We start from the raw sequence: 16,764 nt of genomic DNA, 5'->3' as shown, positions 1-16,764 counted from the left end.
TACAAGATCCCTGCCCAGGGCAAAGTGCACAGCTGTAAACTTAGATCACCGAAAGCTGAGATGGCAGCAGTCAAATGAGGACACCTACAGTGTCATTACTAACTGCTCAGATAAGACCAGGGAGAGTGTGCCATTTAGTTTCTCTCAGCTCAAATGCTCCCACTTTAAAAACGATCTTTTCCCAAGACTCCAATACAGTGTGAGGGGATGGGGAGGCTGCTATACACCTGAATCACACTCTAAGTGAGAAGCATTTAACCAGATCACCACCACAGTTGTGTTAAACAAGACAAAAAGGGCTGTGGTCACTAACAGCGGGCTTTCAGCTGCAGGGCCCTGTATGAATGAGAAGCAAGAAGCACCCCCATCTCTGCTTGACGCACAATTCTGAAGACCTTTTTCCCATTCTGAGACAGAGATAGAACTGTAATCATCTTAATTAGGGGATTATTCTTCAAATAAAATATTAATGAAGAAAAAAAATATTAACAAAGATATCCAGCTAGCAACAGCTTCTTTGGTGGACTTGGAAATTTAGAAATTGGATCATAGGGGCGCCTGGGTGGCTCAGCTGAGAAGCGCGGGACTCCAGCTCGGGTCACGATCCCACAGTTTGTGGGTTTGAGTCCCGTGTCGGGCTCTGTGCTGACAACTCAGAGCCTGGAGCCTACTTGGGATTCTGTGTCTCCCTCTCTCTCTGCCCCTCCCCCCCATGCACTCGGTCTCTCTCTCAAAAATAAATAAACGTTAAAAAATTAGAAAAAAAAAAAAAAGAAATTGGATCATAAACCTAAGAGAAGCTGAAGGGCCAGAAATGTTAGACATTATCAAAAGATGTTAGGTGTCATTTCTAAAATATCCACGTGAAGTGAAAAAATACATACTACTCACATTTTAGGAACTCAATACAACTACCGTATACGTTTTGGAGCACTCACAATCTGAAGTCTGGCAATATTCTTGACTAATTTCTGGAAATGCCAAATTCATTTTTTTTTTTTAACGTTTATTTAGTTTTGAGACAGAGAGAGACAGAGCATGAACGGGGGAGGGTCAGAGAGAGAGGGAGACACAGAATCTGAAACAGGCTCCAGGCTCTGAGCTGTCAGCACAGAGCCGGACGCGGGGCTCGAACTCACGGACTGAGAGATCATGACCTGAGCCAAAGTCGGACACTTAACCGACTGAGCCACCCAGGCGCCCCATCCAAATTCATTTTTAAGCATCCATGAAATGAAACACCAATCTTATCTGAAGCCAACATTACCATTTATTTATATCAATATTTTATTCAAATAAGCTTTACATTGTACAAAGCCATGTAAGTAGTGAGCAGTCTTAAATACAGAGGTACTCAATTTACAAGGTAATCCCTACCACTTCAAGCCCCCCAAATCAAAACTAGTGAAAATCTGTCTAGAAGGGCAACCTCCAAAAGGTCCAGGTTTGGTTTCATTTCAGGCAGGATTTCAAACAAACAAGCTCTCAAACACTTACTCAATGACTGAATAAAAAAAAAAAAAAATTCTGAAGTAGAGATAACAAAACTTTGAGGTAGATGTCTGATAGAATCTTCCATCTACTCAGGATGTGGGTGATACTAACTTGATTATAACGGGCTAGAAGTCTGCCTAGAGTTTGAAACCGTACTAACAAAAGCATGGGTTTCTCCATCCTCTTTCCTATAGTTGGTTTCTTCTGAAAAAACAGATATCTAAGCCAAACAATGAAAGCACCCAAAAAAATCAAAAACAGAACTACCATATAACCCAGCAATCACACTTGTGGGGACACCCAAAAGAATTACAAGCAGAAATTCAAACAGATGTTTGTACATCAATTTCCATAGCAGCATTATTCACAATTGCCAAAAGGTGGAAACCCCAGAGTCTATATAATAGATACACGGATAAACAAAATGTGCACTCAAAAGACTATCCCTTAGCCTTACAAAGGAAATTCTCACACATGCTACAACATGGATGAAACCTGAAGACATTATGCTAAGTGAAATAAGCAAGCCATAAAAGGACAAATACTGTATGATGCCATTTATATGAGGTACTTAGAGACAAATACTGTGTGATGCATATATGAGGTGTGTAGAGTAGTGAAATTTGTAGAGATAGAAAATAGAATGATCGTTTTCAGGGCTGGGAGGAGGGTGGAATAGGGAGTTAGAGCATTTAATGGGTTACAGAGTTTCAGTTTTGTGAATGATGGCAGTGATGGTTGCACAATAATGTGAACGTACTTAACTAAAAATAAATAACTCTTTTAAAAAGCACCCTATAATCTCAACAAATTGTTCAGAGGCTAAAATGCCTTAAGTCACTCATGTCATCTGATAACTTCAACGTTTTTTATTAATATATATAAACACATCAAAGGCAATTTGCCATAAACTTAGAGACCAGACATGAAAGGCATTCTGCAATTAAAAATACAAGCCAAAAGGAAGACAATATATGAGAATTAACAGCCACAGTGTAAGAAACTAAGGGATCTTCTCTGCAAGAATTAAAAGAAATAAACAAGGCAGAAATCGAGGACATGAGAACACATAGTTAAGACAATTACCCAAAAAATGCTGGAATATATAGAAAAATTATCTCTGCCAAAATTCAATGTTATGAAACTTTAGAACTTATTAAATATGAAACTATTTATAGCTAAATAAAAATCCAAGTCAAGTTCAACTTAGCTCAAATGCATTCAGTGGGAGGAGCTTAAATCCTCCTGGCCACCAACATGACCCAGCCTCGGTTTGCTTCCTTGACACACATGGAAAGATAAACCTCTTTTAGATCACTGAACACCACTGTCTACCACTATAACCCATTAAAACCAGGCCTTTCTTAAGTGCCATGATAATTTACATTATGCCGTTTGAGAAGGTATCTATGACAACTTTTCTGACCCCAAATAGTTGTTAATTTCTAATATAACAGAAAATAAAATCTTCCTGGAAACATCTTGTGTGATGTTTCTCCCACTTGTTTCTCCCACTATACCTGCGTTATCAAATATGGAAGCCACCAGCTAATGTAGATATTTAAATTACAAATTCACTTTCTATGTCTTACGTGCCATATTTCAAGGGCTCAATTCACCAAATGTAGCCAGTGGCTACTGGGCAGCACAGATGTAAAACGTTCCCATCATTATGGAAAACTCTACTGGACAGTACTGCCTTAGAGGCTAAGTTCCACAGAGGGAGGAACCTCCTGATCTCACCCATGTACACATGGCATCTCCCCCAGAGACTGCCAAATAGGAGGCATTCAACAGACATAAGGAATAAATATTCAACAGCGAATACAGTAAACGGAGAGGACTGGAGAGAATTCAGAACAGAGTCCTAGAGAGTGTGTGTGTAAGAAAGAGGAGGGAGTACATGGGGACTATAGACTCCTACAGATTTAAGGTCAGATTTAGAGAAGCTAAAACAAAAACAAACTGAATCCCCCAACGCAGTAAAGAATTTGACATTCCCAAAGAGTGAATCTTGCAACCCAAAGTGGTCGGTCCCCAGGCCAATAGCTCCCTATCTCCTAAGAGTTTGTTAGAAACGTAGACTCTCAGCCCCTATCTCAGGCAGTACTGAATTCGAATCTGCATTTTAACAAGCAACTCAAATGCACATTACAGTTTGAGAAGCGCTAGTCTAGTGCTCTACCCTTGCAGACTGAGAAAAGGATCCTTCACTCAGGAAATTTGAAAACAAAAAACAAAGAGCCACTACGTACAACTGCATGAAAATCTGTAATAATCACGATAAAAATTTCAGTTAAAAAAAGGAACGTTTCTGGGCACCTGGGTGGCTCAGCCAGTTGAGTGTCTGACTCTTGATTTTGGCTCAGGTCACAATCCCAGGGCTGTGGGATCAGGCTCTGTGCCGAGCATGGAGCCTGCTTAAGATTCTCTCCCCTTCATGCTCTCCAAAAAAAAAAAAAAAAAAAAAAAAAAGGAACATCTCTAACAAACTTGGAATCATACCTCAAGCTTTTTTGTATCCCTTCTCTGCCACCTCTACCCCCACTGCACCCCCCGAGTATAGGAAAATATCAAACCCACATGATATCTGTGGTTCACATATGCAAACACACACACATTCACAGCACTGTGAACAAAACAACCGGCCCTTAACACACACAGACACAGGGTATCCCAGAAGAACAGATGTTCTTCCATTAAGAACTTCAAGCTCAATTTTAGTGATAACTTTTAAGTGGCAAGACTGAGTGATATGTTGCTATGGTTTTATTTATTTATTTTTTATATATATAAATTACAAGTCTTCAAACTAACAACCAGTTCATCAACTATAGTGTCAATGTACTCTGGACACAAAATTCAAGTTGTTTCTGAAACTTTATCTGGTAGGAGGAAATTCTCTTTTTACCTCTTTACCCAGGAAATTACATTGATGAGAAATTAAGAACTTTTTTTTAGGTGTTTAAAATTATAAATTACTTATACAGGCCTGGCTGGTGCAGTCAGTAGAGCATAAGACTCTTGATCGCAGAGTCCTAAGTCCCAGCCCCATGTTGGACACAGAGATTACTTTTAAAAAATAAATTAAATAAAGACTATATAAATTACTTACACTTGTCCCTTACATTTTTATGTACTTCCCTAATCTTCCAGCATGACCTTTCTTTGTATAAATTACTTATACTTGACCCTCATTACTTTTATATAATAAAAACTGATTTTTAGGGGCACCTGGGTGGCTCAGTCAGTTGAGCGTCTGACTTCAGCTCAGGTCATGATCTCACGCTAGTGAGTTCGAGCCCCGTGTTGGGCTCTGTGCTGACAGCTCGGAGCCTGGAGCCTGCTTCGGATTCTGTGTCTCCCTCTCTCTCTGCCCCTAACCCATTCACATTCTGTCTGTGTCTCTCAAAAATAAATAAATATTAAAAAAATTTATAAAAACTGATTTTTAAAAACAATTTTTCTTTAAAAAAGAACAGCAATTGAAAAATGCTCTCAACGTCTTCTTGGACTTTACTATGAAAATACAGTTAAACTGAAATTTACCTATTTCCCTCATAGTAAGCTGCATTTGAACAGGCTGAAAGCATAGTGGTAAAGGACATAAAATGTCAAGGGAAAAAAAGGCGTAACTCGGAGTTAGCCTATCCAGTACCCCACAAACAAAGAGATTCTCCCCTATCAGGTTTATTGGCCTGGCCTATGGGGAGCCTTCCATCCCCACATTAGTTCACTCGGTTTGGTACCTATATCACTTTCAATGACTTCTGAGGGTTTCTTTTCCCCAGCTCAAACTTTTTAGTTCTCTTAAACCTTGGTTCTATAGGTACCAGAGCGTAGCAAACACACTCTAAGTCGACCCCCTATGAGTCACATCTCTGTATTAGCCTCTCCCCTGGAGTTTGGGTAGCATTTATGACTTGCTTCCCGCCAAGCGCAGATGGAAAAGGTGACGGGAGGTCACTCCTTGTGATTATGTTATAGAAGATTCCAGCAGAGTGGACTCAGGTGAGAGATTCTCCTGCTGGCTTTGAAGAAATAGGCTGCCATGTTGTGAGAGGATCTACAGAGGCCTGCTTGGCAAAAAAAAAAAAAAACCCAAAATAACCCGTGGGAGGTTCTGGGAATTGGTACCGGTGCTGGCTGACAGCAAAACAACAGGGACCTCAGCCTACCACAGCAAGGAACTGAGGATTGTCAACCATCACACACATAGCCCTGGAAGAGAACCCGATGCTCCAGAAAGGAGCACAGCCCTACCCAACGACTTGACCGCAGCCCCACCAACCCTGAGCAGAGGATCCGGGGAAGTCATGCCCAAATTCCTGACCCAAGAAACTGTGAGATAATAAATGTCCAAACTGCTAAATCTGCTCTTCAGCAAGAGAGAGCTTCACTCTTGGTTACTCACAGATCAACAGACACTTACCTAAGAACTGCTTAGGATGAATGCTAATTCTTGGAATTGTACTAAGTCTTATCCTTCCAATATGGAAATACATCATCAAACTTTCACAATGCCTATAATCTCACATGGCCATTCACATTTTGGTTTGTGGAACTCTAGTGGATTTTCCAGTTTGGATTTCCAAATTTGCTGCCATGTTCTTATTATCATCCTTCTCTCCCCGAGCTGCATCTTCTACCCCTTAAACGTAGATGCTGTAGGCAGAATCCCTGTTCCAGCAAGCCTCCCGGCTGCCAAACAGTAGCAACTGCCTAAATTCCACCAACCTGAGAAAACGCACTAAATGCAGCAGTGGTGGTCTCCAAGTTCCAGCTAGAAGTACAATATAAAAAGAGCAAGAATAGGCGTTTTACTGTACATTTCTCCACCAGCCTTCTCCAAAAGTGCTAGATTATTAACATAAACGATTATCGCAGCAGGTAGAGAAGGTGAGTGGGCAGTGGTTAAGAAAGAGACCGTATTTCGCTTAGGAAAAAACAAAGGCAAAATTATAGAAATGAGATAAGAGAAAGCAAACATACCGCAATCGAGTAGAAATTAACTGTTATTCACCATAAAACTAACAAAAACTATCATCAGTGCTAGTCATTTGCCGCGCTCCTATGAAGTACCCTTTGTGGTCCCTGGACCCCTAAGCTATCAAGCCACTTTCTACTCATTATTTTGGTTTCCCAGATGTTTCAAACTCAGAAAGGAAGAGCCCTAGATGGGTGATACAAATATTCCCAACACTGGAAAAGACTGTGCCTCTTTGTAAATTAAACTAGCAGCCTAGTTTACAGTGTTAACAATGTGATTACCAGCCAGACTCAACGAGGAGCGAGTCCTGGAAATGCAAGGCTCAGGTAGACACTGGAAATGCGAGTCCTGGAAATGCAAGGCTCAGATCCAGAGCCTGTTGCTAAGGTAGACACTGTCCACAGCTGTACTAACATAGTAACTCTGAAGAAACAGCTTTTCAAGTCGGAACATCGCGCCTCCAAATCCTGCTTGAACATCAAGAAAGTCAGCATATAAAAATAACTTTTCTCTTTAAAATATCTGTAAAAATAGTAAAATCTCCATAACTGAATGGATTACTATTTAAGACACTGATTGTAACATGCAACATTACTTCGTATATGTACATGGACAACCATCAGTTAAATTTTGTCAGTGTTAAGAGACTACTGACTGTAAGACAAAATCTGATCTCAGAGATGTTAAAAATGTGAAAATAAATGTGAAAAGAAGGTGCATTCTTAGAATGGATGAAATACTAAAAATGTGTTTTGCAAATCATTATTAAACATGGAGTCTCTTAAACTGACACGTATTCACAATTGGTACTATGCTTAAAACTATCAACTTTGCTTCATTTCTCATTTGAAAGGAAGAATGGATGGCACTTATATTAATTTCTAACAGACATCTTGCACAAACGTTTTTTTTTTTTTTTTTCCCCCTTGCATATACTTTAAATAAAAAAACTTATGGATTCCTAGTTTGAAAACCACCTCAGTTTCACTTTTGGAATCACAGGTCAGGAGAGAAGATAAATGAGGCCTGCGTAAGTTAAGTGACTGAGTGCAGGACCAGATAAGTAGGAAGCAGCAGTCAAGGTTTGAAGCCAGGTCTCTCGGGGTCCCGTTCTGTGTTCTCTTCATAGAAATCAGAAATCAGAAATCAAATGAGGATTAGCGTTTTCTGGTGCGCTACTACAGAGAGGGCAAAGCAATGAAAAAAATCCCTGTCCACTTGCAAAGTTGCTCTTTTATGAAACGACACTCGTCAACTTCCCTGGCAGAATACTGATGACTGATCATTTGTTCGGCTCATCGATTCAACCGCTAGACGGTTTCACACGCTATTTAGAATGGCACCCAACCTCTCAACAACAAACACCTTCTTTGCACGCTCTGAGGGATGGAGACCATAAAACATTACTGACTCAGCCACGTGCCAAACACTAGCCTCACAATAAGATCCTGCTGTATGAGACCATTTGTTCTTTATGGAAAAGTCTGGGAATTACAGAACCTCCCAAAACTTTTTTAGCATTTGCTAAACGTACTCTGAGCTAGAAATTTTGATTCCCCAAAGCATGTTGAAAATCTGTTAAGGCTCTGCTCTGACTGGCTTCTTTAGAACTGGAGACTATTCAAGGAGGTCAGTAAATAATCCAACTTCTCTAGGTGTTAGTCCCTTTTAGCCTGGTTTCTTGCAAGGTGATTCACAGGGGACTTGCCAGTATTAACTGGAGAGGACTCCAACACCACCGCACTGGAGTGGGAGTGACTGGAGACTTCAGCTAAGGGCTCCGTCAGAATATTTCTAGATGTCTCTATTACGGAATTCCTCATTGTATCATTCATTTCAATCACTTCAAAATCCATTTCGTTCCACTTTTCTGCATCTTCTTCTTCATTGTCTTCCTCGTAGTCATTTAGCTCAGAACTAGAAAGCAAAGCTTTCTGGTCCTCGCTTTTTCTGTGTTCTTTCCGCTGTGGATCGAGAGGCGAGGTGGCGAGTTTATAGAGCACAGGAAATAAAACAGCAGTGGCTATCGATGCCCCCAAAGAGGTATACAAAACTACAGGCAAATCAGGGTATTCTCCTTGAAGAATTCCAATTACCGCAGGAATAGCCATTTCTCCCAGGGCAGCACCAACTACAAAAAAAGCTGCGGATTTCCCATGGATAGTGGTGTATTGCTCAATCCAAGAAACACCGCTGGGAAACGTGGTTGCCATCGAGGCCCCATACACCGACGTTGCTATCCAGAGACAAACTGGGCTCTTGTCGAAAAGCACCAGCAGTAAAGATGACCCCAGGCTGCCGATGTTGCTTAACACAATCATGGTTCCAGGTTGTAAACACGTAGCAAAGAAGATTGCCAGGCCCCTGCAGGCCGCAAAGGTCCCCCAGAAGATGGAGTTCAACCCAGCTGCTTCACTCTCCTTCATGCCGGCGTGGGTGGTCGCGAACGAGAAAACGTAAGAGCCATAGGTTACCTCGGCCCCCACATAAAAAAAGAAGAACAGAAAAAGCAGACACAGAAGGGCGTTGTGATATTTTGCTCTCCGAGACCTCTGAGCTGATGCTTTGGTTTTTTCCTGCCTTGAGCTTTTCTTCAAAAACAGAGCCAAAAAGAAGACAGAAACTACAAAAATGTAGGTGCCGATAACAGCGTAAGCCCACAGTAAATTCAGATTGTCAGGTACTCCAAGTAGAGATTCTGAGTCAGCTTCAGACGACTGGTTGAGAGAACTGTGAGAGTCAGCTTCTGTGTGGTTGTCAGCAGACCCCGTCGTGCCCAGTGCCAGTTTAGCCAGTAGTGGAGCCAAGAAGGCACCCAAGGCAAAACTGAAGTGTAAGGCCTGCATATGTGGGGCTCCTCTGTCCCCCCATATGGCCAAGATTAGGACGTTACCACCTACCAATGAAAGATGAGGAAAATGATTTAATCACAGAAACTTGGCAAAAACCCGTTCATTACTATCAGAAAGAGGAAGAGCCTACTTTATGTGGCACTAGGATTATATAACATTCTAAATGATCGGATGTTACAACTCGCCCAATTCTGTGATTAAGGTACTCTAACCTCCCACCACCAGAGAACTGGAAGCAGTGTAACATCACATACTCACAAATGGATTCCTCAAGCTAGCAAACCACTCCCTCCTAGAGCTAGGGACATTAGCCCAAGGCTTTTTATAACACAGTTCTAATACCAGGATGGCAGGGCGAGGGTGGATATTTATTTATAAACATTTTAAGTGTATATGATCACCAGATACTGGTCAAATTACCAAGCAGCCAGTTGAGGGAAATGATTCATGTATAGAACAGATGCAAAACACGTGTTCAGAAACCCGAACACTATAGAGTTCTGCTGTGCCCATGACAGGTAACAAGGATACCTCCTCTACAAGGTGAAAGGCAAGAAGCATCAAGTCTTGGGTTTTCTTTCTGTTGTTGTTTTTTTTTTTTTTTAAACCAAACGAAGCCTAAAGTACAAAACATCCCCGATCTATTAAGTAACAGTAGAGCAAGGGATAAGAGTTGCTTTTAGGGGTGGACAAAAATGCCAAGCATATTATTTAGTAGGTTTTTAAAAGATACCAAGACCCATGGAGAGGATCTCCTGCAAGAAGGCAGGAGGTTTTTTTTTTGTTTTTTTTTTTTAATTTTTTTTTTCAACGTTTATTTATTTTTGGGACAGAGAGAGACAGAGCATGAACGGGGGAGGGGCAGAGAGAGAGGGAGACACAGAATTGGAAACAGGCTCCAGGCTCCAAGCCATCAGCCCAGAGCCTGACGCGGGGCTCGAACTCACGGACCGTGAGATCGTGACCTGGCTGAAGTCGGACACTTAACCGACTGCGCCACCCAGGCGCCCCGAGGTTTTGAGAGTAAACAAAAGAGCAGGAAAATAATACAGAGCACAGGTTGCTCAGAAAGGCAGAGTGCTTTTTAAAACTGGATAGCCGCTTCTAGGATTCCTCAGCCAGCTGGTTCAACCTAGTAACCCATCAATTCCTCCCATACTACACTGATCAAGTTCTATCCCAAAATGAAAGCCCCTTCACCTGCACCATAGTTACCCACGTGGCGGACCCTTTCCTGTTTGGATACCATAAAGCAATAATCCCTCACTGAACAAAGTTCTTTAAATTCACTCCATGGTTGGCTGCTCAAAAACAGGTACCCGACTTGGCAAGAAGAGTAGTTGCCAAAAGGGTGGTTCTGACTGGGTGACCCCAGGAGCAATTCAGTAGGCTGGTGTCATTTTACACTGCAAATAGCCATTTGATGTCATCCATTCTACTTTTTCTAATAGGAAGTCCCCACTCCCAGAGGGGACACTGAAGGGCTCACTGACCTGTATCCAGAATGCCAATTGAAACACCAAAGATGGACATCATGACAATCAGTAATCCCGCTGTCTTACAGAATGGAACAAGATAGAGACCAACTGTCGTGGCCAACATTGACACCCCTGAGAAGAAAGGTAAAAGTCAGCTATCAAAAACAATATTCGCGAATCAAGTCAACATCATAAAAACTATAAATAGAAGTAGGTGAAATTACAATTAAGTAATAGCAACTGGATGAGAGGTTCAGCATCTACAAATGGTTATTTCCTTTATAAGCTTCCATAATCTTTATGGACTATAAAATCTAAGTTGTCCTAACAGGAGTTCATTTCTAGCAACGCTAATAATCAAATTAGATACCATAAGGCAAAGTTTTATAGCAAACCAGACAGCTCAAGAGAACCTAGAGGGATTTTTAGATAGGAGGTAAGAAATTAAAAAGAGAAAAATAAGATGCAATTACTATAGTTTGTTGTAGAAGTGTATTAAATAATTAGGTAGGGAATAGGGAGGGAAATGCCACACAGATATGTGTTCTCAACCCACTTTGGAAATCTGAGTGGTTATTCATTTATTCATCAATAACAGTAAATTATTCTCCTTACTTCCAAAGCAGTTTCATCACATTAATCCAAATTTTTTAATTTAATTTTATTTATTTTTGAAAGAGAGAGAGAGAACACAAGCAGGGGAGGGGCAGAGAGAGAGAGAGAGAGACACACACACACACACACACACACTCACTCACAGAATCTGAAGCAAGCTCCAGGCTCTGAGCTGTTAGCACAGAGCCCAACGCGGGGCTCGAACCCACAAACCATGAGATCATGACCTGAGTTAAAGTCAGATGCCCAACTGACTAAGCCACCAAGGTGCCCCAATCCAGATTTTCTTTAAACATATCTATTTATTCAGGGGCGCCTGGATGGCTCAGTCAGATAAGCATCTGACTCTTGATTTTGGCTCAGGTCATGATCTCACAGTTTGTGGGTTCGAGCCCTGCACTGGCTCTGTGCTGACAGTGCAGAACCTGCTTGAGATCCTGTCCCCCTGTCCCTCTGCCCTTCCCCCACTCGTGCTCTTTCTCTCTCAAAAAATAAACTTCAAACATATCTATTTATTCAAAAAGAGTAAGTTAAAAGCTTTGCCATCTATTCTGAGGGTGGGGTAGAGAGGTCTGGAGTCACCATTAACATGGGGCGGCAGGGACAAAAATTTAGCCTGTGTCATTTCACCCACCGTTCCCTCCCACCTTCATGCTCAGTCCAGGGTCTAGCCTGGGCAGGGTCAAGGAATTCATTCTGACCTATGGTGGCCCTAGGAGATCTGCCCTAAGCCCCGACAAGCCAAGATCTTTGGACAACTGGTATGTTGGCTGGCGGATCCAGGGGTGGTGCCTAAATTACAGTGATGGTCAGGAAGGCGAAGGACAGGTAGCACACCTTGGGGCTAATCTAAATTTCCAGAGCGGGCCCAGCACAGATTCCCTATAACTGCAAAGATGAAAACAGGCATGCCTGTATACCACCCATTTGAGTCGTCAACCACTCTGCAAGCTAGTGTATTTCATGTTTTAAAACAAACTGTGAATTCCACAAAAGTTGCAAAGAGCTACAACTGGTGTTGTACTTACCCAAGAGTAGAAAATGATTCATGGCGTCAAGAAGAACTCCGCCAATCACAGAGCCACTCAAATAGCCAAAGGCACGGCCCACAAAAATCAGAGAAAGACTGCTAATGTTGCGGTTCACATTTGTTGCCAGATCTTGAAATGTGGGTCCCAGTATAGCAACACTCATTCCCTAAAATTTAAAAAGACGAAATCTCTTACTTGCAGCCATTAAAATAATGTCTACGTGGTAGCTTTCTTCCCTATTAAAAAGACAGGAGGGGATTTCAATGTAACGTAGGGGAATATTTTAAGTCTTACAGCCAGGAAAATTTCAGGACGACAGTACTAGTATACTGGAGCTTCAGGCTCCCTGTATCTGGTGTGTCAAATCCTACTGGTTTTCTAGTTTTGACAACTCTCAAGTTAAAAAAATATATATTTAATTTTTTTGGCTCTTTGCTGCAGTTTTGTTTCCTTTTCGAACAATACCACAGAAGACTCTGTTGTACCAACGGTAAAATGTAACATTAAAATAATTTTTGTCTTGGCATTTCAATATACTAGATTATATACAAATAATAGGAACTTAGAGGTTAAAAAATTTAATTTATTAAAATATTGTAATATTGTTCCTGTTTTTTTGATGTGGTTAAAACAGAGCAATATTTCTGGATGCACTTGGGGGTCCTTCCTCTGACACATACAACATCCGCAGGAGATAAGCAATTTAAATGTTTCTGAGTCTACATTTTTCTTCAAAGAAAACCCCAAGCCATCAGAGGATAGTTGCTGGACACATAAAAAAATGTTTCTATCGGTCTAGGCTTCAAGATTAATTGATTCTAATTGGACTGCTCTGCTCTAAAACTTGGGTGTGCCTCTTGCCCCAGCCAGAGCAGTCCCAGACTAAGGGCAGAGTGAGCACCTGGTATATGGAGGGAAGGCTGAGCTTCATCTCCAATCAAATTACTTCCCGCCTGCCAAACACTTAAAACAGGACCTGGTGCAAGGTGAGGACTCCCCAAGCGTCCGCAATGATTTTTCCTTTTTCCACATCGACACATTCTAAGAATCCGTTGTGACTCCAGAGAAAGATGCTAAAGGACCAGAAGCGACTCTCCTCAGAGAACTCACCCTACCAAATCCCCAAGATCCCAATATTCCAGACAAGTGACGAGACGGAGAGGTCCAGAAATAAGGTAATGGCTGGAAGGTCAAGGGGTTGGTCAAAAGGCGCTTCTGGCCTTGCAGTTTACTCTAAGAAAAACACCGAAGGATCTACGGGTTTGTTTTACATAAGATTGTGGGCAGAATAAGAGACATATTATTCCTGGCTCCACCACTTAAAGCCAGCTGTGTGGTCTGGAAAAGGCATTTTCCCTCTCTGGGTCTATTTCCCCATCTGCAAAAATAAGGAGGTGGCTATATTTTGTCAGACGAGGAAGAAGAAATCCCAGAAAAGCAGCTTTGTGTAATAATATGGGGTCTGCGTGGGCGCGAGGAGCAGGGGCTATAAACCCGGCAAACCCCCTTGCAGCTCCCCACCCCACGTAGGAGAGGGAGGACGGTTGGCTGGAGCTGGAAAATGTTAGGAAAATCACTTGACAATAACCCTCCAAGATTAGACCTGTGCCCATTTTTCGGATTAGGAAACTAAGTCTGGGGGCAGATGAATGCGCCCAAGGTCGCACATTTGCAAGAGGCAGAGGCGAGACTCGAACTCGGAAGACGGCGTTCTCTGCAGGACGCCTGCTCACGCCCCCGGCCTGGGAGGATTCCAGCCCCCGGCTCTCACCAGACCCAGGAAGGCGGCACACAGGATCACGGTGATGAACCAGCGCAGCATGCTTCCCGCCCGGCGGCTCCGCCGGGAACCCGCCACCGCCTCATTCTCCGCCGCGGCCTCGGCCTGGAGGAGCCGCTGCCCGGCACCCGGGGCCCCGGCCCCGCGGAGTTCCAGCTCCAGCTCCAGCTCGGCGGCTCGGGAGAAGCAGTCCTGCTGCCGCCCGGCTTCTCAGCCGAGCCTCGGGAACTGGGAGCTGAGCCAGGCCCCGCCCCTCCAGGCCCGGCCGTCCCCGCTGGCGCCACCTCCCCACCTTCCTGGCCCCCTTCAGGGCCGGGAAGTCCAACTTCGGAACTAGCCGGAGGTTGCAGGCCCGCGACGCGCGCCCTTCAGCCCTCAAGGTGCCGGGGGGGGGGGGGGGGGGGGGGGGGGTCACGTGGCGGAAATGTGGCCTCTCGCCAACCCCAGCCTGCCTCAAACCGGAAGTTTATGTGGTTGCCTGGGAGACCGGACTTCGCCCTAGGGCCCGGGCATCACACACAGCTGAGCCCACAGAGGCCCCGCGAGCGGGCGCCGCGTGGCGGAGTGAGCTGAAGCTGCAGCCTGGGACCCGATCGATCGTGAGGAAAGACGCGGCCACACTGTCCCGAGGAAATGCGGACCGAGGTTTGCAAGGTATGGCTTTGCGACCGCTCCCTGGGTCTCCTCGCTGGGCAAAGGAAGCCCGGAGGTCTGTGTCTTAGCTCCCTAGAATTGCTGCCCTCGTGCCTTTGAACTATGTCGTCCATCTGTCACTCCACAGCATTTGTTGAACCTCATGGAAGCGTTCACGGGTATCATCTCAATTAACGCTCATAACAACCCTCCAAATTCCATGTTACCCTCGTTTTACACAGAAGAGAATTAAGTCATAGAGAATAAGTAGAAACTTGCCCAAGGTCACTCAGCGAATAAGGGGCTGTACATACACAGTGTAACAATGGCTCAAGAGAAATCTGGACCCAAAGCCGAGGTTTCAAGCACACTCTGGCTTCAATCCCTGCGAAGAATACCGTTGTTGTAAGAAAGCGGAGCAGGACGTGGGTTTTCAGGATCCCTGAGTAAAAGGTATGCCGCCGGAGGAGGAAAGGCCTTGTCTTTATCCGATTCCAGCTTTTTGATTCCTTTTGCCCTTTGACCGGACCACAGCCTCAAAACGCGTAAATATTGTTCTTTGTCTATTGGAAATGTTCTTTTGCACCTGGTTTCTTTTACCCACTTAGGTTCCCAGACTACAAACCTGAGCCTCCTCATCATTTCCCTTCCAACCCATCTCTCCAGCCCCATCCATTTGGTCATTAAGCCCTTCCCAATTTACCTCAAAGTACAGATGCTGTGATTTAAGGGAACCTGTTTTAGATTGCAGAGTCCGGGAAGGCCTCTGAGAAGAGTTTGATGTGGTTGAAGCAAAAGGTATGCGTATTAAAGAGAATAGAGGATGATAGAAGAGGTAGGTTAGGTGCACATTACCGAGGGTCTTGTACGCCATCCAGAGGAGTTTGGTCTTGAGCTCCACGCTTTAACTCACTGAGATTTAATATATTCTGTAGGAATTCAAGCTTCACAGTATTTTATCTTTATCACCTGAAACCGAACTCCTCCTTTTCCTAAAGAAATCTGCTCCTGCTCTGGGATACTCCATGCTGATACCACCAGCCGCCTGGCCATCTTTGTAAGGAACGTGAGATCCTGCCTTGCTGCTTCCTTCTTTCTCCTCGGTTTATCTCCAAGTCCTGCCAGTTTTATTTCCACATTATTTCTAAAACTATGCTATGATCACAGCCTACTTTTGTTTTTTTTTAACGTTTTTATTTATTTTTGAGACAGAGACAGAGCATGAACGGGGGAGGGGCAGAGAGAGAGGGAGACACAGAATCCGAAGCAGGCTCCAGGCTCCGAGCCATCCGCCCAGAGCCCGACGCGGGGCTCGAACCCACGGACCGCGAGATCGTGACCTGAGCCGAAGTCGGACGCCCAACGGACTGAGCCACCCAGGCGCCCCAATTACAGCCTACTTTTAAAACTTGATCACCTCTCACCAAAACTATCCCCCTAAGCTCCTAATTAGGTTTCTCTCCGCTATTCTTCTGTTCTCCCATCTTTCACCCCTGAGTAGTTCAGTGAAATGAAAATCTGCGGTATAAAACCCTTCAACTCCTCAAGAATAAAATCCATCTTCCTCTGCCGCAACCCACCTCTCTAGCTTTATCTCATTATTTACATTCCAACAACATCAAAATTGCTATTAGCTCTTTACATGTTTTTTCTCTCTTCCATACCTTTGATCATATTGTCCCCTCTTGTCCAAAATGCCTTCCTCTTTCACCTGCTGCAGGAGAGGCTGCTAGCTACGCATCAAAATCCATTTGCCTTTTCTTCCTAAGTAACAAAGCTATAACCCAGTGTGTGACTTCCCCAGCTCCACGACTTCTCCCAGCTGAATTTGTAGTTAGGATGCCAATAGAATATGAGCAGAAAGGCCAGAGACAATGCCTCCCTCTGTGAT

At 43.6% G+C, this 16,764-nt stretch overlaps 1 protein-coding gene and 1 long non-coding RNA gene across 5 annotated transcripts in view; one reads left to right on the top strand and one right to left on the bottom strand.

Moving 5' to 3' along the window:
* Window positions 1-2,271: 2,271 nt before the first annotated feature.
* SLC60A2 (solute carrier family 60 member 2) lies at window positions 2,272-14,634 on the bottom strand. Its single transcript, XM_025925945.2, has 4 exons — window positions 14,232-14,634; window positions 12,458-12,626; window positions 10,830-10,946; window positions 2,272-9,380 (listed from the first exon to the last, which is right to left on the bottom strand). The coding sequence occupies exons 1-4, from the start codon at window positions 14,280-14,282 to the stop codon at window positions 8,143-8,145; spliced, it is 1,575 nt and encodes a 524-aa protein (XP_025781730.2). The 5' UTR covers window positions 14,283-14,634; the 3' UTR covers window positions 2,272-8,142.
* Window positions 14,635-14,668: 34 nt separating this feature from the next.
* Window positions 14,669-16,764, top strand: part of LOC147581147 (uncharacterized) — a 61,008-nt gene continuing 58,912 nt past the window's right edge. The window contains exon 1 of one of the 4 annotated variants that reach the window (XR_015251467.1): window positions 14,669-14,894. This is a non-coding gene — a long non-coding RNA (uncharacterized LOC147581147). The other 3 variants (XR_015251468.1, XR_015251469.1, XR_015251470.1) reach the window with 3 other exon arrangements.

Source organism: Puma concolor, chromosome B2 (genome assembly GCF_028749965.1).
Source record: "Puma concolor isolate L17-30 chromosome B2, mPumCon1.1.hap2, whole genome shotgun sequence".
NCBI classification, from domain to species: domain Eukaryota; kingdom Metazoa; phylum Chordata; class Mammalia; order Carnivora; family Felidae; genus Puma; species Puma concolor.
Note: the sequence above shows the minus strand (reverse complement) of the source record. Positions and strands in the feature narration are given on the sequence as shown.

Bases quoted from the DNA above. Each gene is read 5' to 3' on its own strand.
- SLC60A2 (XM_025925945.2), bottom strand. From the start codon at position 14,282: ATGCTGCGCTGGTTCATCACCGTGATCCTGTGTGCCGCCTTCCTGGGT. The intron at 12,627-14,231 runs GTGAGAGCCGGG...TTTAAATTTTAG, and splicing joins GTGCCGCCTTCCTGGGTCTG to GGAATGAGTGTTGCTATACT. The intron at 9,381-10,829 runs GTCAGTGAGCCC...TTTCATTGGTAG, and splicing joins AATTGGCATTCTGGATACAG to GTGGTAACGTCCTAATCTTG.